The sequence below is a fragment of the Babylonia areolata genome, chromosome 2, assembly GCF_041734735.1.
Source record: "Babylonia areolata isolate BAREFJ2019XMU chromosome 2, ASM4173473v1, whole genome shotgun sequence".
In the NCBI taxonomy this organism is placed as follows: domain Eukaryota; kingdom Metazoa; phylum Mollusca; class Gastropoda; order Neogastropoda; family Buccinidae; genus Babylonia; species Babylonia areolata.
This window is the reverse complement of record NC_134877.1, coordinates 12,835,562-12,854,468: the sequence shown is the minus strand read 5'-3', so window position 1 is coordinate 12,854,468 and position 18,907 is coordinate 12,835,562. Positions and strand designations below refer to the sequence as shown.

Here is an 18,907-nt window from a genome sequence, read left to right as displayed (position 1 = left end):
TACCTTTGTTTTAAAACCCAGGCATGTCGCAGTCCACGACGTCCAGACTTCAAGTCAGCGAGGAGAGGCTGGAGAAGCTGTCGGAGGACCTGCGAGACACAGCTGCCAGCTACAGCGCTGTGCAGGGCCGCGTGCTGAAGAGAACCCAGCTGGCTGATGGCATGGAGCTGAGGCAGGTGACCGTGCCTGTTGGGGTCCTCCTGGTCATCTCTGAGGCCTGTCCTGACACCCTCCTGCAGGTGGGTGGGTCTGTGGGGAGAGGGCTGCTGAAGAGGAAGAGCGTTTAGTTCTTCACGTGTACATTCCTTTTTTTTCTTTTTTTTTTTTGTCGGGCCTCCAACCTCCTATTTTTTCCCCTGCTTTTATTATTATATTATTTTTTTTAGGGTCCTCCATCCTATTTTTTCCCTTTTCTTTCTTTTTTTTCCATATATTTTTAATTTCTCCATTTTTTTTTTTTGCATCTTCATAACATGAAAAATACAACATAACATAAAGAAAGGGATATTGTCTATGCACACTTTTGTTGTCGGTTTCTCCTCGCCTGTATTCGACCAGAGGACAAAGGGGTTGGTACTGCATACCTGGATTGTCATCCACCTGAGCCTAAGACCTTTCACCAGTATCTCTGTCTGTGCCTCTCTGGTCGCTGGGTAAATTCTCCGCAGGCCTCTGATTTGCTGAGCACCTAGCTGTGCACTCCTGGAATCCGCTACCTGTTTGTGTCGGTCACAGTACCTCACTTTTAACTCACTCAGTACGGCCAGTCCTCTCTTCTCCTCTGCACACACCCCTCGGATGTCCATTTGGTGTCTGGATGACCCAACCTTTAGCTTCCGTCGTCAGAACTGTGGTATTCTTTGTCAACATTCACCTCTTTAGTATAAGAGCCTTCCGCTTGCAATATTTTGATGATGGTAATTGGGATGAAACGCTGTTAACGTCGTCTCTTTCACCGTTCGTATGGATAGAGTTAAAGCATGCCTTTTTCAAGCAGTTTCTCCATATACATGGACCCCTATCAGGTGGGTGAGTCCTTGGGGAGAGGGCTGCTGAGAGGGAAGTGTGTTAACTCTTCAGCTGTACACTCCTAGAATTCACTACCAGTTTGTGTCGGTCACAGCGCCTCAATTTAAAGCGTGCCTAAAACAGGGGGAGTGTCTGGGTTTGTTCCAGTGTCCCTGTTATTTACCTGTGTGCTGGCTGAACAGGTAGCACAAGCAGCATTGACTTGAAGTTGTGTACCTTGTGAATGGAGAGAGTTACCAGTCTTTGCTGTTTGTTTATCACTTGTTCTCCTGGCCTCATTGTTTATTCATTCTTTGTCAGGCAGTTTCTCCATTGTTTATTCATTCTTGTATTGTATTCCTTTTTATCACAACAGATTTCTCTGTGTGAAATTCGGGCTGCTCTCCCCAGGGAGAGTGCATCACTACACTACAGCACCACCCATTTAAAAAAAAAAATTTTCCTGCTTGCAGTTTTATTTGTTTTTCCTATCGAAGTGGATTTTTCTACAGAATTTTGCCAGGAACAACCCTTTTGTTGTCGTGGGTTCTTTTATGTGTGCTAAGTGCATGCTACACATGGGACCTCAGCTTATCATCTCACCCGAATGACTAGCGTCCAGATCACCACTCAAGGTGTAGTGGAGGGGGAGAAAATATCAGAGTCTCAGGCGTGATTCGAACCAGCATGCTCAGATTCTTTCGCTTCCTAGGTGGACGCGTTACCTCTAGGTCATCACTCCACTTTGTCAAGCAGTTTCTCCATTGTTTATTCATTCTTTGTCAGTCAGTTTCTCCATTGTTTATTCATTCTTTGTCAGTCAGTTTCTCCATAATCACACAAGACACTTGATTCCATATCCTGTCCTGTCCTGCCGTGACTCACTCCTTGAGGTGGGTCCATGGGTGGGGGATATGTTATGTCCCATGTTTTCATATATTCTGGTAGGAAGACATTGTTTGAATCGTGGATGCGGATGTAGTGGATGGAGAGTTGAGACTCACTGGATTGACTGAATGTCTGAAATGATAACAGCTGGCCCCCTTCCGTAAAATGCATGGCTGAATGTAAAGAAGAAAAAATAGTCAGACACAACAGGGAGAGACAATGTGTGTGTGTGTGTGTGTGTGTGTGTGTGTGCAAATGTGTGCAAATGTGTGCAAATGTGTGTGTATGTGTATGTGTGTGCAAATGTGTGTGTGTGTGTGTGTGTGTGTGTGTGCATGCATGTGCATGTGTGCATGCATGTGTGTGTGTGTGTGTGCATGTGTGTGCGTGCCCTTGAAAATGTGTTCTTGTGCACACAGATGGCAGCTCTGTCCATCTGCAGCGGCAACGGGTTGCTGATGAGGGGCGGGAGAGAGGCGTCCAACACCAACAAGGCTCTGCACTCCCTGGTGCAGGAGGCACTGCGGCCCTACGCCCCTCCACAGGCAGTTGGTCTGGTCAGTCAGCGTTCAAGGTTTCACTCTCCCTTTTTGAATCAGTGTTCAAGATTCATCAAAACATAGTATGGCTGCCTACATGGCGGGGTAAAAACAGTCATACACGTAAAAGCCCACTCGTGTTCATACGAGTGAACATGGGAGGTGCAGCCCACGAACAAAAGAAAAGAAGAAGAAGAATCTCCCTTTTTGATTCAACATTTAAGATTAAATTTCCATTTTTGAGTCAACATTCGAAATTTAACTCTACCTTTCTGAGTCAGCATTCAGGATTTACCCCCACCCCTCACCCCACCCCGGAGTCAACATTCAAGATTTCACACCCCTTTTTGAGTCAGCATTTAAGATTTATCTTCCCTTTTTCAGTCAGCATTCAAGATTTCACCCCCTTTTGGAGTCGACATTCAAAATCAAACTCCCTTTTAAAGTCATTATTAAAGATTTAACTCCCTTTTTAAAGTCAACATTCAAGGTTTAACCCCCTTTTTGAGTCAGCATTCAAGATTTGACTCACGTTTTTGAGCCAACATTCAACATTTCACCTCCTTTTTGAGTCACATTCAAGATTTAACTCAGTCCCTTTTTGTGCCAACTTTCAAGATTTAACTCCCTCTATGAGTCCACATTCAAGGTTTAACTCTCCCTTTACCCCTTTTCAACCCACATGAGTTAACATATCTGAGTCTGTGAGTGTGCATGCATGTGTATTGTTCGGTGTACAATGTAGTGTTTTTTTCAGTGTGTTTTCTTTCAGAACTTCACAGAATATAAAGTGGGTCTGTGTTTTATTCAAGTGGTAACTTGGTGCGTTAGCATTGTGTACAAGAATGTGAGTATGTGTGTGTGTGGTTTGGGTGAGCGGGGGGATTGCAAGCACATGCATGTGTATGCACTGCCAAGTGTGTGCTGTGTGTATATTTGTGAATGGAGAAAAGAAGGTATGGGGAGAGGTCATTTGTGGGTATGTCTTCGTGCCTGTACTTTATCCTTATACCTGCGTGCAAGGAATTTTTTTTCTTTTTTTTTTTATAAGGACATGATAAGGTCTGAAGTCTGAAGTCAAACAGATAAACAAAAGAATGAAATAAACATGAATGAAACAACTAATCATTGAACAGTCTCTTGAACATTGGTGTATCAAATGCAGTGTAGAATTATATGAATGCATAGACACATTCAAAGCATATCAAAATAATCTACAAATTTGCCAAGGTATATTACAAAGAAAGTAACAATAAAAACCACCTCTTATATCGATGTACTCTTTGAAAGTAGGACAAAGAAGGCATCTGCCCAGCTGATGCGGTGTAGCGTGTATGGATTTATCCAAACGCAGTGACACCTCCTTGAGAAACTGAAACTGAAACTATATTTAATGTATAAAGGGTGAATAATTGTCTCTTGAAAAAAAAAAAGAAAAGAAAAAAGTTGAGTGTTGACATTTGCAGGTGAGTCACCAGGAGGACATCACGGACCTGCTTCACCTCCAGCAGGACATTGACCTGGTGATCCCCCGGGGGTCCTCGGCACTGGTGCGACACATCCACACCAGCAGTCAGCACATCCCCGTCCTGGGACACACTGAGGGCGTCTGTCACGTCTACATTGATGAGGAGGCCGACCCCGAGATGGCCATGCGCATTGGTGAGGCACTGTCAGTGCTGAAACAATACAATACAGTGCAATGCAAAACAATACAATACAACACAAGGCAAGGCAAGGCAGTACCATACCATACCATACCATACCATACCATACCATACCATACCATACCATACAATACAAGGCAAGACAAGGCAAGGCAAGGCAAGGCAAGGCAGTACCATACCATTCCATACAATACAATACAAGGCAAGGCAATACCATACCATACCATACCATACCATACCATACCATACCATACCATACCATACCATACCATACCGTACCATACCACAATACAATACAAGGCAAGGCAAGGCAACGCAGTACCATACAATACAATACAATACAATACAACACAGGCAAGGCAGTGCCATACCATAGCATACCATACCATACAATACGATACAATACCACACCACACCACACCACACCATACCACACCATACAATACAATACAATACAATACAATACCACACCACACCACACCACACCACACCATACCATGCCATACCATACCATACCATACCATACCATACAATACAATACAATACAATACAATACAATACAATACAATACAATTTATTAATCCACTCAGGAAATTATGTGTGCATTCAAAGACCTGTCACTCACACTCGTCATCTCTGGTTGCGGAGCAGGTGCCCAGCAGTAATGAGCCAAACAGAAAGCAGGTGTCCACTGGTCCTAGTCCCATGTACATACCAGAACTCTGACTCCACCTCCACAAGATCTTGATTTGTGGTCTGGGTGATAGTCTTTCACATGATAACAAAAACTGAGGCACCATACGCTGCATGCATTTAGGGCATGTTTAAAAGAACCCATGACAACATAAATCTTTCCCTGACAAAATCCTGTAGAAAGAGCACTTTGATGATAAAACATATACAATTGCAGGAAAAAAGGAAAAGAAAGTGGCGCTGTAATTGAGCGATGTGCTGCCTGAATTTCACACAGAGAAATTTGTTGTAACAAAATGTAATACAGTACAACACAATGCGAAACAAGTTCATCTTCACTGAGGGTGGAAATTCCGTAGATTATAAAAAGATGCTAATTTCATGTGCAAAGAATCCATGTGAAACTGGCATCTTTTAAACACATGTCTCCCTGTAATGTAATTCAATATTAATGTGAAACTTGTATCTTTTGAACACGTCTCCATGTAATGCAATTCAATATTAATGTCAAACTTGCATCTTTTAAACACAAGTCTCCCTGTAATGTAATTCAATATTAACGTGAAACTAGCATCTTTTAAACACATGTCCCCCTGTAATGTAATTCAATATTAACGTGAAACTAGCATCTTTTAAACACATGTCCCCCTGTAATGTAATTCAATATTAACGTGAAACTAGCATCTTTTAAACATATGTCTCCCTGTAATGTAATTCAATATTAACGTGAAACTAGCATCTTTTAAACACATGTCCCCCTGTAATGTAATTCAATATTAACGTGAAACTAGCATCTTTTAAACACATGTCTCCCTGTAATGTAAATTAATATTAATGTGAAACTTGTATCTTTTAAACACATGTCTCCCTGTAATGTAATTCAATATTAATGTGAAACTTGCATCTTTTAAACACATGTCTCCCTGTAATATTAATGTGAAAGTTGCATCTTTTAAACACATATCTCCCTGTAATATTAATGTGAAAGTTGCATCTTTTAAACACATGTCTCCCTGTAATATTAATGTGAAAGTTGCAACTTTTGAACATATGTCTCCATGTAATGTAATTCAGTATTAATGTGAAAGTTGCATCTTTTAAACACATGTCTCCCTGTAATATTAATGTGAAAGTTGCATCTTTTAAACACATGTCTCCCTGTAATATTGCTGCTCTCTCCAGAAGTAAAAGCTACTCTTTTTTTTCTATCCATGATGGAGCAATATTTGGATGGCTGAAGACAGCTGAATGAACTGATTTTTGTTTACAAAACATTGCAACTGAATTAACAATTAAAGACCGGGGTCAGCTCCTGCAGACATAGCTGATTGCAGTTTCAATGATTTGGAGGTTTTGTTAAGAAAATGTTATGATGGGCACAGTGCTACTGTTTTAATACTCAGCAGGTATTCACTTCAGCGTGTGAAGCTCACACACACAAACAAGAAGCATGAATGAATTTTTGAAAGCAGAATATCATAGCATTTCCTTTGGATAGTTCATCAAAGAGCGATGGAAAAATGTTGGTTTTTGATCAAACAGTGAGACTGATAGAACCATTGCTTTTTGTTGTTTTTGTTTTACTCTCCAGTGATTGATTCCAAGTGCCAGAACCCGGGAGCGAGCAACACAATGGAGACACTGCTGATTCACCAGAACCACAGAACAGGTCCTCTCTTTGACCAGATCTGTGAAAGACTGAGAAATGAAGACGTAAGTTGGTATGGAGAATGGAAGAGCCTGACAGGGAAGGCGAAAACTCAACTTCAGTGACAGTACATTCAACAAGTGCCTTTGCTTCCTTGTGTGTGTGTGTGTGTGTGTGTGTGTGTGTGTGGTTACTGATTTATCTATAATACCCAGTTGCTTCCCTTGGACTGAGAACAGCTATTTCTGCACTGCAGTGGACATATTCAGTTTCACATTCTCAACTAGTTGTATATTCTCTCAATGCTTTGAGCTTGTTGGCTTTAGTGTCTTCGTTATTCAGTGGTGTTTTTTTAAGAGGACTGAGTGTGTTTGCCATGATGTTGTGTGCGCTTTGTGTCTGGAGTATGGCTTTGACAGAGCTGTCAGATCAATTCAAAAATGCTTTCTTGATCCAGCTGCTGTAGGGTGAAAGAAACTGTACTGATGGGGAACAAGGTGTTCTTCTTCTTCTTCTTCTTCGTAGGCTGCAACTCCCAGGTTCACTCGTATGCACACGAGTGGGCTTTTACGTGTATGACCGTTTTTACCCCGCCATGTAGGCAGCCATACTCCGTTTTCGGGGGTGTGCATGCTGGTATGTTCATGTTTCCATAACCCACCGAACGCTGACATGGATTACGGGATCTTTAACGTGCGTATTTGATCTTCTGCTTGCATATACACACGAAGGGGGTTCAGGCACTAGCAGGTCTGCACATATGTTGACCTGGGAGATCGTAAAAATCTCCACCTTTTACCCACCAGGCGCCGTCACCCGGGATTGACAGTCCAACGCTTTAACCATGTGGCTACTGCGCCCGTCGTACAAGGTGTTCAAGTTGTGACTCCTTGGCAGCTGTGGGTCATGTTGTCCATGTCTGAAGTTGTCATTGTCGGTTGTGTAACGTGTTATGATATCACCACACAGTGTGTTGTCATATTACCATAGAACATGTTGTGATATCTCCATACAGTGTGTTACGATATCACCATGCAATGTGTTGCGATATCTCCATGCAGTGTGTTGTGATATCTCCATGCAGTGTGTTGCGATATCTCCATACAGTGTGTTGCGATATCTCCATACAGTGTGTTGTGATATCTCCATACAGTGTGTTGTGATATCTCCATACAATGTGTTGCGATATCTCCATACAGTGTGTTGCGATATCTCCATACAATGTGTTGCGATATCACCAACAGGTGGACTTCCGACCAGGTCCCCGGTTGGCCAAACTCCTCAAGTTCAGCCCATCACCATGCAGCTCTCTGAAGACAGAGTACGGCACCCTAGAGTGCACCATTGAAGTGGTGGACAACCTGGATGAAGCCATCCACCACATCAACACGCATGGCAGTGGGCACACCGACTCGATTGTCACCGACAGCGGTCAGTGGCTTGCTGAGCACACATAACAGTGCCTGTGTTTTTGTCAGTTCAACAGTAGGTTGCTCATGTGTGTGTGCATGTGTGTGTGTGTGCGCGCGTCTGTGTCTGTGTCTGTGTGTCAGTGTGTGATAGTGTTTGTGAGTGTATATGTATGTGTGCATATGTGTGTGTGCATATGTGTGTATGTGTGTGTGTATGAGTGTGTGTGTGTGTGTGCGTGTTGTATTTCATATGCACTTGTATATGCATTGGTACTTTTTATTTGCAAGCAGAAGATTTGTTTTGAAATGAAAAAAAGTTTAGATAAAAAGATCCAGCAATTTGTGATGATATACGAAAAAGCAAATGCAAGATGGATGTGTGAAGATAACAGTTATGATATAATAATAATAATAATAATAATAATAATCATAGTAATGTACATTTATACAGTGCCCTTTCTCTCTAAGAGCTCATGGCGCTTTACATGAAAAAAGTTACATAAAACATTCATGACCACTCTTTCTCAAAAACCCGTCCCCCCTTTCCGCGCTGTAGTGTAGCGACGCGTTCTCCCTGGGGAGAGCAGCCCTGATTTCACACAGAGAAATCTGTTGTGATAAAAACAAATACCAATACAAATTACCTGCATTTCTATGTTTTTCAGATGCTAATGCAGAGAAGTTTCTGAAACTGGTAGACAGTGCCTGTGTGTTCAAGAATACCAGCACACGCTTTTCGGATAGCTCCATCTTTGGGCAAGGTAAGTATAAAAAGAATAAAACATTTTTTTTCTTGTTATTGTAGCATGAGGTGGGTTTCAGTTTCTGTGCAGGTCACTGTTCACTTTTATGAACATTTTCTTTTTAATTTTTTTTTTTTTTTAACCGTTCAGGCTGGTACGGAGTGCTGATAACCAGGGGAAATAATTAATGTTTTCATTTCAACATGAAAAGTGTTTGTTTCTTGCTCACATGTGTTGTTCCATATAGAAAGAATAAAAATCAACGCTCAAGGTAATATTAAAATAAAATGGCCGTAATGATGATGAATTTTTTTCAAAGTGTTCTTTCAGGCTCACATGTATTTTTGTGTAATGAAAAGAAGTAAAATGAAACTGCAAAAATGGAGTTGGATGGGAACTATGTTTAGAGTGAGGATGGTGGAAGTGGGTCCATGTTTGTGCAGCAGGTATAGAGGTAGTTAAATGGGAACTATATTCTATAAAGGTAGTTAAATGGGAACAATGTTCTCTAGAGGCATTTAAATGAAAACTATGTTCTACAGAGGTAGTTTAAGGAGTTAAGGGCCGAAACACTTGACTGAGGGGGGCTTCTTCTCTGAAGACCTTGTACTGTCCAGCTCTCCCTAGAGTTTCTTATCACTGGGAACAATGTTCAATGGAGGTATTTAAATGGGAATTATGTTCAACGGAGGTAGTTAAATGGGAACTACGTTCTATATTTAAGAGGTAGTTGAATGGGAACTATGTTCTATACAGGCAGTTATATGGGAACTATGTGTCGAACTATGTTCTATAGAGGCAGTTAAATGGGAACTATGTTCAACAGAGGTAGTTAAATGGGAACTATGTTCAACAAAGGTGGTTAAATGAGATCAATGTTTCCAGACTGAAGGCAGTAGCAGAGCACCACATGTGTGTGTGTGTGTGTGTGTGTGTGTGTGTAAATACAGAGGTTGAATGTTCACACCAATGCCACTATGTTTACACTGAGGGCAGTGAAAGAGGGCATAGTGGTACTATGTTCTATAGTAGTAGTTCAATGGGAGCTGTGGTCACACTGGGGGAAGTGACAGAGGACCATGTGCTTGTGTCAGGTATGCAAGTGGTTAGATAGGAACCATATGTTCAGACTGAGGACAGAGGAAGAGAGCCCATGTGTGAATCAGAATCAGTTTTAATGTCAATGAAACCTTAACAAGGTTTGTAAGACATGCATGCAAAGTTACATGTGAAACCCACAAAAAGCGAAACAAAACTCTGTGTGTGTGTGCCAGGCACGGAGGTTGGGATCAGCACGTCGCGTGTCCAGGCGCGAGGACCGGTGGGCATCGAGGGACTGCTGACCACCAAGTGGGAGCTGCGGGGCAAAGGTCAGGCCCGTTGTGACCTGACCAACGGCACACTGCAGCTGGATCACCAGTCCCTGCCCACAGAGGTCGCCACAGGGGAGGATGACGTCACCGCTCACTCTTCCTCCACCACCTGTGAGCAGGACTCCACTGATGACGACGGTTGTGAAAAGGCTGAAAATGTGTGAGCTTCACAGAGGGGAGAGAAAAAACAAACTTGGGTTTTCCAAAAATGTGTGAGCTTCAAAGAGAGGAGAGAGAAAACCTTGGGTGAAAATGTGTGAGCTTCACAAAGGGAAGTGCAGAAAACTTTGATGAAAATGTGAGCTTCACAGAGGGGAGAGGAAAAAACAGGTGAACATTTGTGGGCTTCACAGAGAGACTAGAAAAAACAAACTTGGGTGAAAATGTGTGGGCTCCGCTGAAAGGAGAGAAAAAAAACAAACTTGGGTGAAAATGTGTGAGCTTCATAGAGGGGAGAGAGAGAAAAAAAAAGGTGAAAATGTGTTAGCTCCATTCAGTGGGGGGAGAACAGAACTGGGTGAAAATGAGTGAGCTTCACAGAGGGGAGAGGAAAAACAACAACAACAAACTTTTATGTGAATTTGATTGAGGCTTGCATCTGTGTGTGTGCATGTTTGGTATGGAAGTGTGCGTGAATGCCGGTTTCTGTCATTTTGCGAGCCTTTGGTGTAGCTAAATCCATGACAAAAAATAACTGAATACCCAGTCTTCATCCTCTACCTCAGTGCATCTTTTATGGTCTTTGTCTCCAGGGATAGTCAAGTGTCTCTGAGTGACTAAAAATTGAAAGTCTTGTTTTGTTCATTGGTATTTGTTGGTTTAATGTTTTTCTGGCACAACGACAGCCATTCTATTTGAGATTGTCTTGACAATTGTGTGTTGATTGTTTTGACAACAATATATTGTTTTGACTGTGATATTTATGTGTTGATTGTTTTGACAGTGATGTGTGTCATGTGGTTGGTGGTATGCCCGACAGGTTTAAAAAAAAAAAAATTTCTGAGTTGTGAAAAAGTTAACTGTACATTGGAGAGAACCCAAGCTAACTATATTGAACAGTAGCCATCCATTTCTGAGTAACAATGAAATTCACTCCTAAAACAGATTTTATGGTAATTTTGCAATAGCCACTGGACTTCACAATTCTAATTTGTCTTTGTCTCACTGTTTCAGTTTCCATGCTTCCCCCCACCCCTCTCCAAACCTCCTCCACCCGCTGCCAATCCATCCGAATCACTTCTGATTCAGAAAAAAAAAGAAGATATAAGGCAGCTGTGTCGTTTCAGTGTGGAATGTGTGTACTTCTGTCTGACCATTGATTTCTTGAAATATTAGAAATAGTGTGCCTTGGGTCAATGTATACATAATTTCAACATTTTTGAAAAGCATCAATTGTATTGACCATGACCTTGCTTCAGTGTCAGAGAGCAAATGAAGCAGCATTTGTGCTTGTTTGTCTGAAATTAATTTAATGACTGCAAAATGAAACGTGGCATAATGCAGAGTTCTAATTACTCACAGCTTTGTAAATATCATGCATTTTAGGTTCTTTTTTCTTTTTAAATGATTATCAGCAGCTTCAAAGTGTGTGGAAAGATTTTACATTTGAGAACACAGGAGAGAGCGAGGTGGGGAGGGTGTTTTAATTTTAAATTCTGTGTTAATTGTTATTTTCCTTGTACCCTTTAAGTGTCAGTACCCCTTACCTGGCTGTTTGCGTGAAAGGTGGAATTTTATCCTTGCTGTGCCTTATTTTATTTTCCAGCGGTGAGAGCAGCATCCTGTAATTTTCTTTTTAATTGTAAAAACAATTTCTAAAGATTATGTTCTGTGTGAAATGTTGTTAGCATCCTTCCATTCTCTCATTCATGTACCTGTTCACAGGTAAATGTTCAACAACAAAAGTGTTCATAACAGAAGCAAGTAGTGAACATTATTTCATTTCAGTGCAGTCTACCCATCAACACAAACAAGCAGACATGCTTTCTTCTTCTTTATTTCATTTCAGTCTACTGAACACCTCATACAAAACAAATCAACAAAAATGACCTGGATTGAGAAAATATACAGCAGTCTGCTTTAGCATGGTTTCCAGAACTGTAACTAAGTCAAACATGGTTTCTCTAGTCACCAGTCTATTTCACACCAAACAAGATCTGCATAGTCCATTTCAATTTGATGGTGTATGTGTATGTGTGGTTTTATGGGTTGAGATGTGTGTGAAGTGAAAGTCTCCATACTGACATGCAGTGAAAGGAGGCTGCGGTGATGGAAAGTGGCTTGTCACCTTTGTTACATGTGTATGCATTATACCTTCTTCAACACTGGCCTTTAAAGTGTATTGTGTTCTGAAAAAAAAAAGGTGTTATGTCTGTTGGGAGTTATTTTGACCAAATAAACATGTGATGTGAAAAGATTATGTAAACTCCAATAGGATACGAACCCAAAGGGAATGGTGAATACATGGGTATATCTCTTTGCCCCTGTCTCTGTTACCAGAAGAGCTTGTGGCATGGATGGACTCATTGCTACACAAAACTGTCTGCAAAACACATTCTTTCAGCTCTGTCACAGCTCAATGGTCTCTTCATTGCAAGAGATGGATGGAAAAGAAAACCAGGCAGAAGCAAAATGATGTTCATGCACACAACCCTCCCTACGATGTGCCTCTGATGTTGACCATTCTAACCATTTTTTTGTCAGAGGATCATAAAAAAAGTAATCAGAATACAAACATAATTCTATATAATACAGAAGATAAACTGTAATAACAGGCATACAAAACCAAATACCAAGTGGGTAACTCACACGCCCTTGGCAGAAAAGAGCATGCATCATTATAAGAATGCCCCATTATATCAATCACAGAAAAAAAATCAAGACTTATCAGACAAAATACAGGTGAATGGACGAACAAGGCAGAGAATAAGAAAACTTGACAGAAAGAAAAGGGAAAAGTCAGAAACAAAAGCGATAGAAAAAAAGGACATTTCCAGCACAACTTTTCCTGAAGGTGGGATACTATTTATAAATCATAAGCTGGAAGAGCCCCAGGCATCCACACACAGCTTCCTTAAAATTTTACTTTCAGACTAAAATTTCCTCAGTCAATAATAATGCAACAGTCAAAAACATTAAAAAAAAGAAAATTAAAAAAATATAGATTTGCAAAAAATCCTCTCCTCACTGTATGCTACAAAGTACTGCAACAATCCCTTGGCAATACATCAAGGATTCAGCATTTTCTTTACATTTTACTCTTGACGATTTCTGTCCAGAAATAAGAAGTATAATTATCTTAATCTATGCAAAGTTGAGTTACATGGAATACCTGCATGAATCAATATAATTCCACATGCTCTATTTTGGGGTTGTTCGTAACATGCCCACATTAATTAGAAACAACTCTGGTCACCTTTTAAAGTCATCAAAACCGAAAAAGGTTGAAAATTACAATTCAAACATGTCTGTATTATATAAAAAAATAATTTTGATTATCCTGTGTATGTAAGATGTGGGTTTTTTTTTGTTTTTGTTTTGTTTTTTCTCTTCCTGCCACTGTATGAATGTGCTTCTGCTCCAGGCAGAAGACAACGCCTTCCTTCACATCCACACAGTGCACTGAAATGTTAACAGACATTTTCAAACTTCAGAGAGATCCTACAGTGATGTGACACTTCAGTGAACACTTTAGCACACCACTGAGCAACTTGTAAAAAATATATAAATATATATAGTTTGAAGAAGTTTCAACGTTTTCATGAAATCTTGCAGTGATGTGATAGTTCAGTAAATACTTTATCAAACCGATGAACTTGAGCACAATAAATACATACTAAAAGTTTTCAAGCTTCATCAAAATCCTACAATGATGCAACAGTTCAGTGAACGCTTCAATTTCCAAATGAGGAAAATTATAAAAGATATACATAGTTGATACATATTTTCAAGCTTCAATAAAATCCATAGTAAATGACAGTTCAGTTAAACAGTTCAACACACCACTGAGGAACCTGTACATGACATACAGTTTACAGAAATTTTCAAGCCTCAGTGACATCCAACAATGATATGACAGTCCAACAAGAACTCCACGACCAGTGAGAAACTTCTGCAAAACATGTTAACATCAGTCACTGTGGCCAGATCTGCTGCCACAGCAGCTATCACAACTGGTTCACAGTAATACACCGGTTCCTAACTCAAATCTTGACACACCCATGCACAGGTTTTTAACTCCATAAAGCCTGACATACCCATACACCAGTTTTTAACTCCGTAAGTCTTGACACACCCATGCACTGGTTCCTAACTCCATAAAGTCTGACAGACTCATACACCAGTTTTTAACTCCATAAAGCCTGACTCACTCATACACCTGTTTTTAACTCTTTAAAACCAGACAGACCCATACACCGGTTTTCAACACCATAAAGCCAGACTCACTCATACACCAGTTTTTAACTCTTTAAAACCAGACAGATTCATACACCGGTTTTTAACACCATAAAGCCTGACAGACCTAATTCACCATCACAAAATCCGCAATAAAACATTCACTCCAAAGTAAAAGAAAAACTCAGTCCACAAAGTTGAAGAAAAATTCACTGAGTACACAGTGGTATGTAAAAAAATACTAAGAACCCAGATGACTGAAAGACCAATGACTATGACTGATGGCAGGGCTGTTGCACAGTCCTCACAGCACTCTCTGCTTTTTGGCAACAATCATTCTGGAAAGGTTCCAAAATAAAAAACAAACGAAAAAAACAAAACAATAACAACAAAAAACCGTACAAATACTTTGACAATGCCACAGCGTTTGCTCTCCAAATAGCTGATTATAATAATACTCTTTCAATCAATTCCTGAAAACTGACACCTGCATGTAGTATGTGCACAGTTCTATCAAAAGAATAATTGTACATTTTATATGCAAGGACGATTATTTTCACATCATCAGGCAATGACTATTTCACACAGAGATCTGTTAATCTGTATTCCAGCTGTACATAGCACTGCCATGCCACGATTAAATTGTGTTCATTTAATCGCTGATAAAACAGCAGAATGTGGATGTGGTTACTGTACCCATTATGAACACAAAGAACACCAAACATCAACTAAGAATGATGATAAGTTGAAAACACCACATCTAAAAATGATGCAGTCTGCTGCTTTTCTTACTAATTATCCTCCTATGTATCTTTCCATTTCAGCAATATACAGGATAAATACATGCTTTTAAGGCTGTCAGTAAAACTGTATTTTCATGGGAATGTTAGACTACATGCCAACACTGTTATCACTCCTGCTAGCAATTGCAATGAGCTGGATACAAGCGAAACTGAAAAAATCATAACACTGTAAAATAACAGACAATACAAGTTGTGACTAAAGTTGCCTTTGAAGTGCAATAACATTTACACACAGAAGCACATTCAAATAAATAAAGCATTTGAACAATTCTAACTATATTATATAAAAAAAAAAAATGTTGCTATCAGCTAGTCCATGCAGCTTGCAAAGCAGCCAGCCAGCCCAGGAAATATGCAACAGAAACAGCACTTTTCTCAAGGTCTGACTAGTGTATTGGGTCAGACATATATACATGGTCTTATATCTTGAAACTGAAATTATGACAGAAGACTTAATTCTATTGGCATAATTACTGAGTAGAATACTTTTTGTGAATTTTATCCCTGTATGTATATCACAGATCAGAATACCTGATTCAACTTTTCAGTACCATATTAATTATTTTCTATTTTCCCTGCACAAAGGTAAGCAATTTTCTACTTCCCTTGTACAAAGGTTAAGTTATTTTCCATTTTTCTCCATGCTCAAAGATTAGGTATTTTCCATGTTCCCTGCAAATGTCACACATCGCTTAAACTTTTATGGATCTGTGTCAACTTCACTGTCAAAACCTCTAGTGCAGAAGTAAAAGACAGACTTTTAATCCAAAAATTCCAACAATATTTGCATGACTGTCATTTAGAAGTGTACATAACCAGTCTATTATTTTCTAAACAAAATGGTTTGTTTATGGATTTTAAATGCAATGTACAGGTGTGAATTCCGTTTCATCCCAAGTTATCATGTGAATTGCTTTACAAAGGCATTGTCATCTTGAACCTCATGGGTTATTCATCATGAAATCATTTCTTTTGTATCGTAAAAAAATCACATTATGACATTTCAACAACACAGTACCTATTGTTTTCTTTGTTCTTTTTTGAAGCAATAATCATGTTCACTCATGTCTTGATGTCACCACTTGTGTGCAGTACCCATGCATAAAAGACAATCATGGGTGTTATTGTTTTCAGTTTCATGGTCATACAAACCTATTTCATGACTCTGTGTGTGTGTGTGTGTGTGTGTGTGTGTGTGTGTGTGTGTGTGTGTGTGTGTGTGTGTGTGTGTGTTTGGCAAAAAGACGAGAGGTTGAGGAAAAGAAGCAGACAGGCAGAAAGACAGACAGAAAGAAAAAGAAAGACAGATATTATGTCTGGTCCATCAAGAGGGTTATTTCAGAGCAATCTCAGAGCAGTCACCCAAACTTTTTCCTCCATTATCTCTGTCGTTACAATGACTGAATGAGATTATGTTAACAGAGACACAGGACGTCCGCACTATTCAAACCGCAAATCTCATTCTGAATCTGAAAACTGTGCACCGATACTAACTACATCCATTAAATCCATAAGTTCAGCAGACTTGCCTGGCAAAGTATCTGAACATACAATGCACAACCCTAACACATCCCTACACACACACACTCAAATGCTCAAAAACACACACATAGATACGGACAGAGATCTATGTTGAACAGTTCCGAACCATACATGGCATCACTTACAAAACAGGGCAAGAAATACAAACGTACAAACCATATGTTTATTTTTCCAGTTGATTATTTTTATCAACACACACAGATTATCTATCTCAGAGACGATGATTTCAACAATCATGATGCAAGATTACACAGAAGTGTCACTACTGCGAAGTGTTACCATTATACTGTGTTACTGGATGCTTTGTTCAGTTTGGTGAGTGTGTGTGTGTATGTATACATGTGTGTACCTGTAAACACATGTTTTACTTGGCTAAGAGCGGACTGGGCAAGACGGGTTGTCTTTTCACTGTTAGCTGCATAAAATTTGGCCAAGCAGAGCAAACCAATAGGCCTAGTTTGCATCAGTTTGACACAGTACAGTATATAACACGAAAACATATGTGTACCTGTATACACAGCTGCATGACACAACCATCCCTCTCTGAACCTTTTCCCTGACTGTTCAGGACTGGCACAGCAACAATATATAATCATAACAACAACAAAAAAACACACAAAAAACTAACAACAATAAATGACTATCAATTTTCTTTTAGAAGTTTCAGAGGCATACATTTATTCTTCTGAAGTGCACAGAATTTATCTATCTTATCTGTACATACATAAAAAAAAAGGAAAAAAAAAAAGAAGACAATAAATGACTATCAACTTTCTTTTAGAAGTTTCAGAGGCATAGATTCATTCCTGCAAAGTGCATATATCTTAACAATGAGTTAAAAATAAGCCTTGGGCGTTTCTATGTTGTTGTCTCATCCGTTACAATCAAGTTCAACCTCTCCCACCCTCTTTCCCCTCTCAAGAAATATTCCAGTGATCAAACTGAAGAGAAAATTCTCATGTCACTGATGGAATGTGGTCTGTTCATTCCTGCATCACTGTTTAAAGTGCAACAGCAAATGGATGTCAAGTGATGGAAATCTCATGAAGCAGTTGGTATAAGTTACAACGCTTCACTGATATACTGCAAACTACCTTGACAACGCTCAGTCTCCTGTAAACGCCCACACCCCATTTTGAGTTAAAACTGTGCATTGGGTTAAATGCCTTGCATATGCTCATATCAACTTTTAAAAAAATATGAAGTAGTGATAATCCTGTTTGCTATTTTGGATCAGGGTTTGTTTTTTTACGCAAAGCAGAGCAGATTTACATCAAAAGAAAAAGAATAGCGTATGATATGATGATGTGTCATTGAAAAATCCTAAGAGTGATAATGATGTCAGTGTCTTGTTTCAGTAACTAGTGTTTTGTTTTAAACTGTTTGCAGAGAACTTACATCTGTCCCTGGACATGAATTTACCCATGTCCAAACTGGCCACTAGTATGCTGCAGAACAAATCTTATACAGTTGGATTTAAAATCACAGCATTGGATTATCCTGCTGATATCATAAGTTTAACAAGACACTTCTCATGCACGCAGTAAACGCCCAGCCAGTGCTTTATGATGAAATTAAATAAGGCATTGGGCTCCCACAAACAGTAAGGAGCACAGTTATCGCCCATCCCCAACTTTAGGGTGAAATTTGTGCTAAGAGGGGGATGACACTTACATGGCAATTTACAGTACCTGCAGAATCTGTGGACACATCTGTCAGTTCCTGAAACTGTTTCTGTCCTTGCTCATTGTGTCTCCTTGGTCATTCTTTTCAATGCACAGTTCCACTGCATCTCAAAACATCAGCGTACATACATTATAACAAAAACCGGGCTCAGCGCAACAAATGTAATCTGGTTCCACATACTTTATCACATGTGCAAAACAAAACATACAAATCATGAGTAAGTATGTTAAAAAAATGACAAAGCAAAATGTAGCTCTGTGAAGAACATTAAGAAAGATTAGCCCCCCCCCCCTCTCCCCCCACTCTTTCTTTCTCACTGCACACTATTTCAATGGGAATGTACAAACAAAATAAACATGATTCTAATTTAAAATTGGCACCAGACAGGCTTCAAACATTAAATTGGCATCATAATTTCAATTGTAAAGTCTGAACAAATATGGAACACACATACAAAACGCACAATATATAGTCAAATGATACACTGGCAAGAAAGCTCAAGATTTACTT

At 39.7% G+C, this 18,907-nt stretch overlaps 1 protein-coding gene across 4 annotated transcripts in view; it reads left to right on the top strand.

Moving 5' to 3' along the window:
- Positions 1-18,562, top strand: part of LOC143297882 (delta-1-pyrroline-5-carboxylate synthase-like) — a 41,085-nt gene extending 22,523 nt beyond the window's left edge. For all 4 annotated transcript variants that reach the window (XM_076610421.1, XM_076610439.1, XM_076610429.1 and 1 more), the window contains 7 exons: positions 22-239; positions 2,316-2,453; positions 3,902-4,097; positions 6,387-6,508; positions 7,688-7,874; positions 8,521-8,616; positions 9,873-18,562. In XM_076610421.1, coding sequence (XP_076466536.1) covers positions 22-239; positions 2,316-2,453; positions 3,902-4,097; positions 6,387-6,508; positions 7,688-7,874; positions 8,521-8,616; positions 9,873-10,135 — 1,220 coding nt within the window. In that variant the 3' untranslated portion in view covers positions 10,136-18,562. The remainder of the gene's footprint in view (positions 1-21; positions 240-2,315; positions 2,454-3,901; positions 4,098-6,386; positions 6,509-7,687; positions 7,875-8,520; positions 8,617-9,872) is intronic.
- The last annotated feature ends 345 nt before the right edge of the window (positions 18,563-18,907 follow it).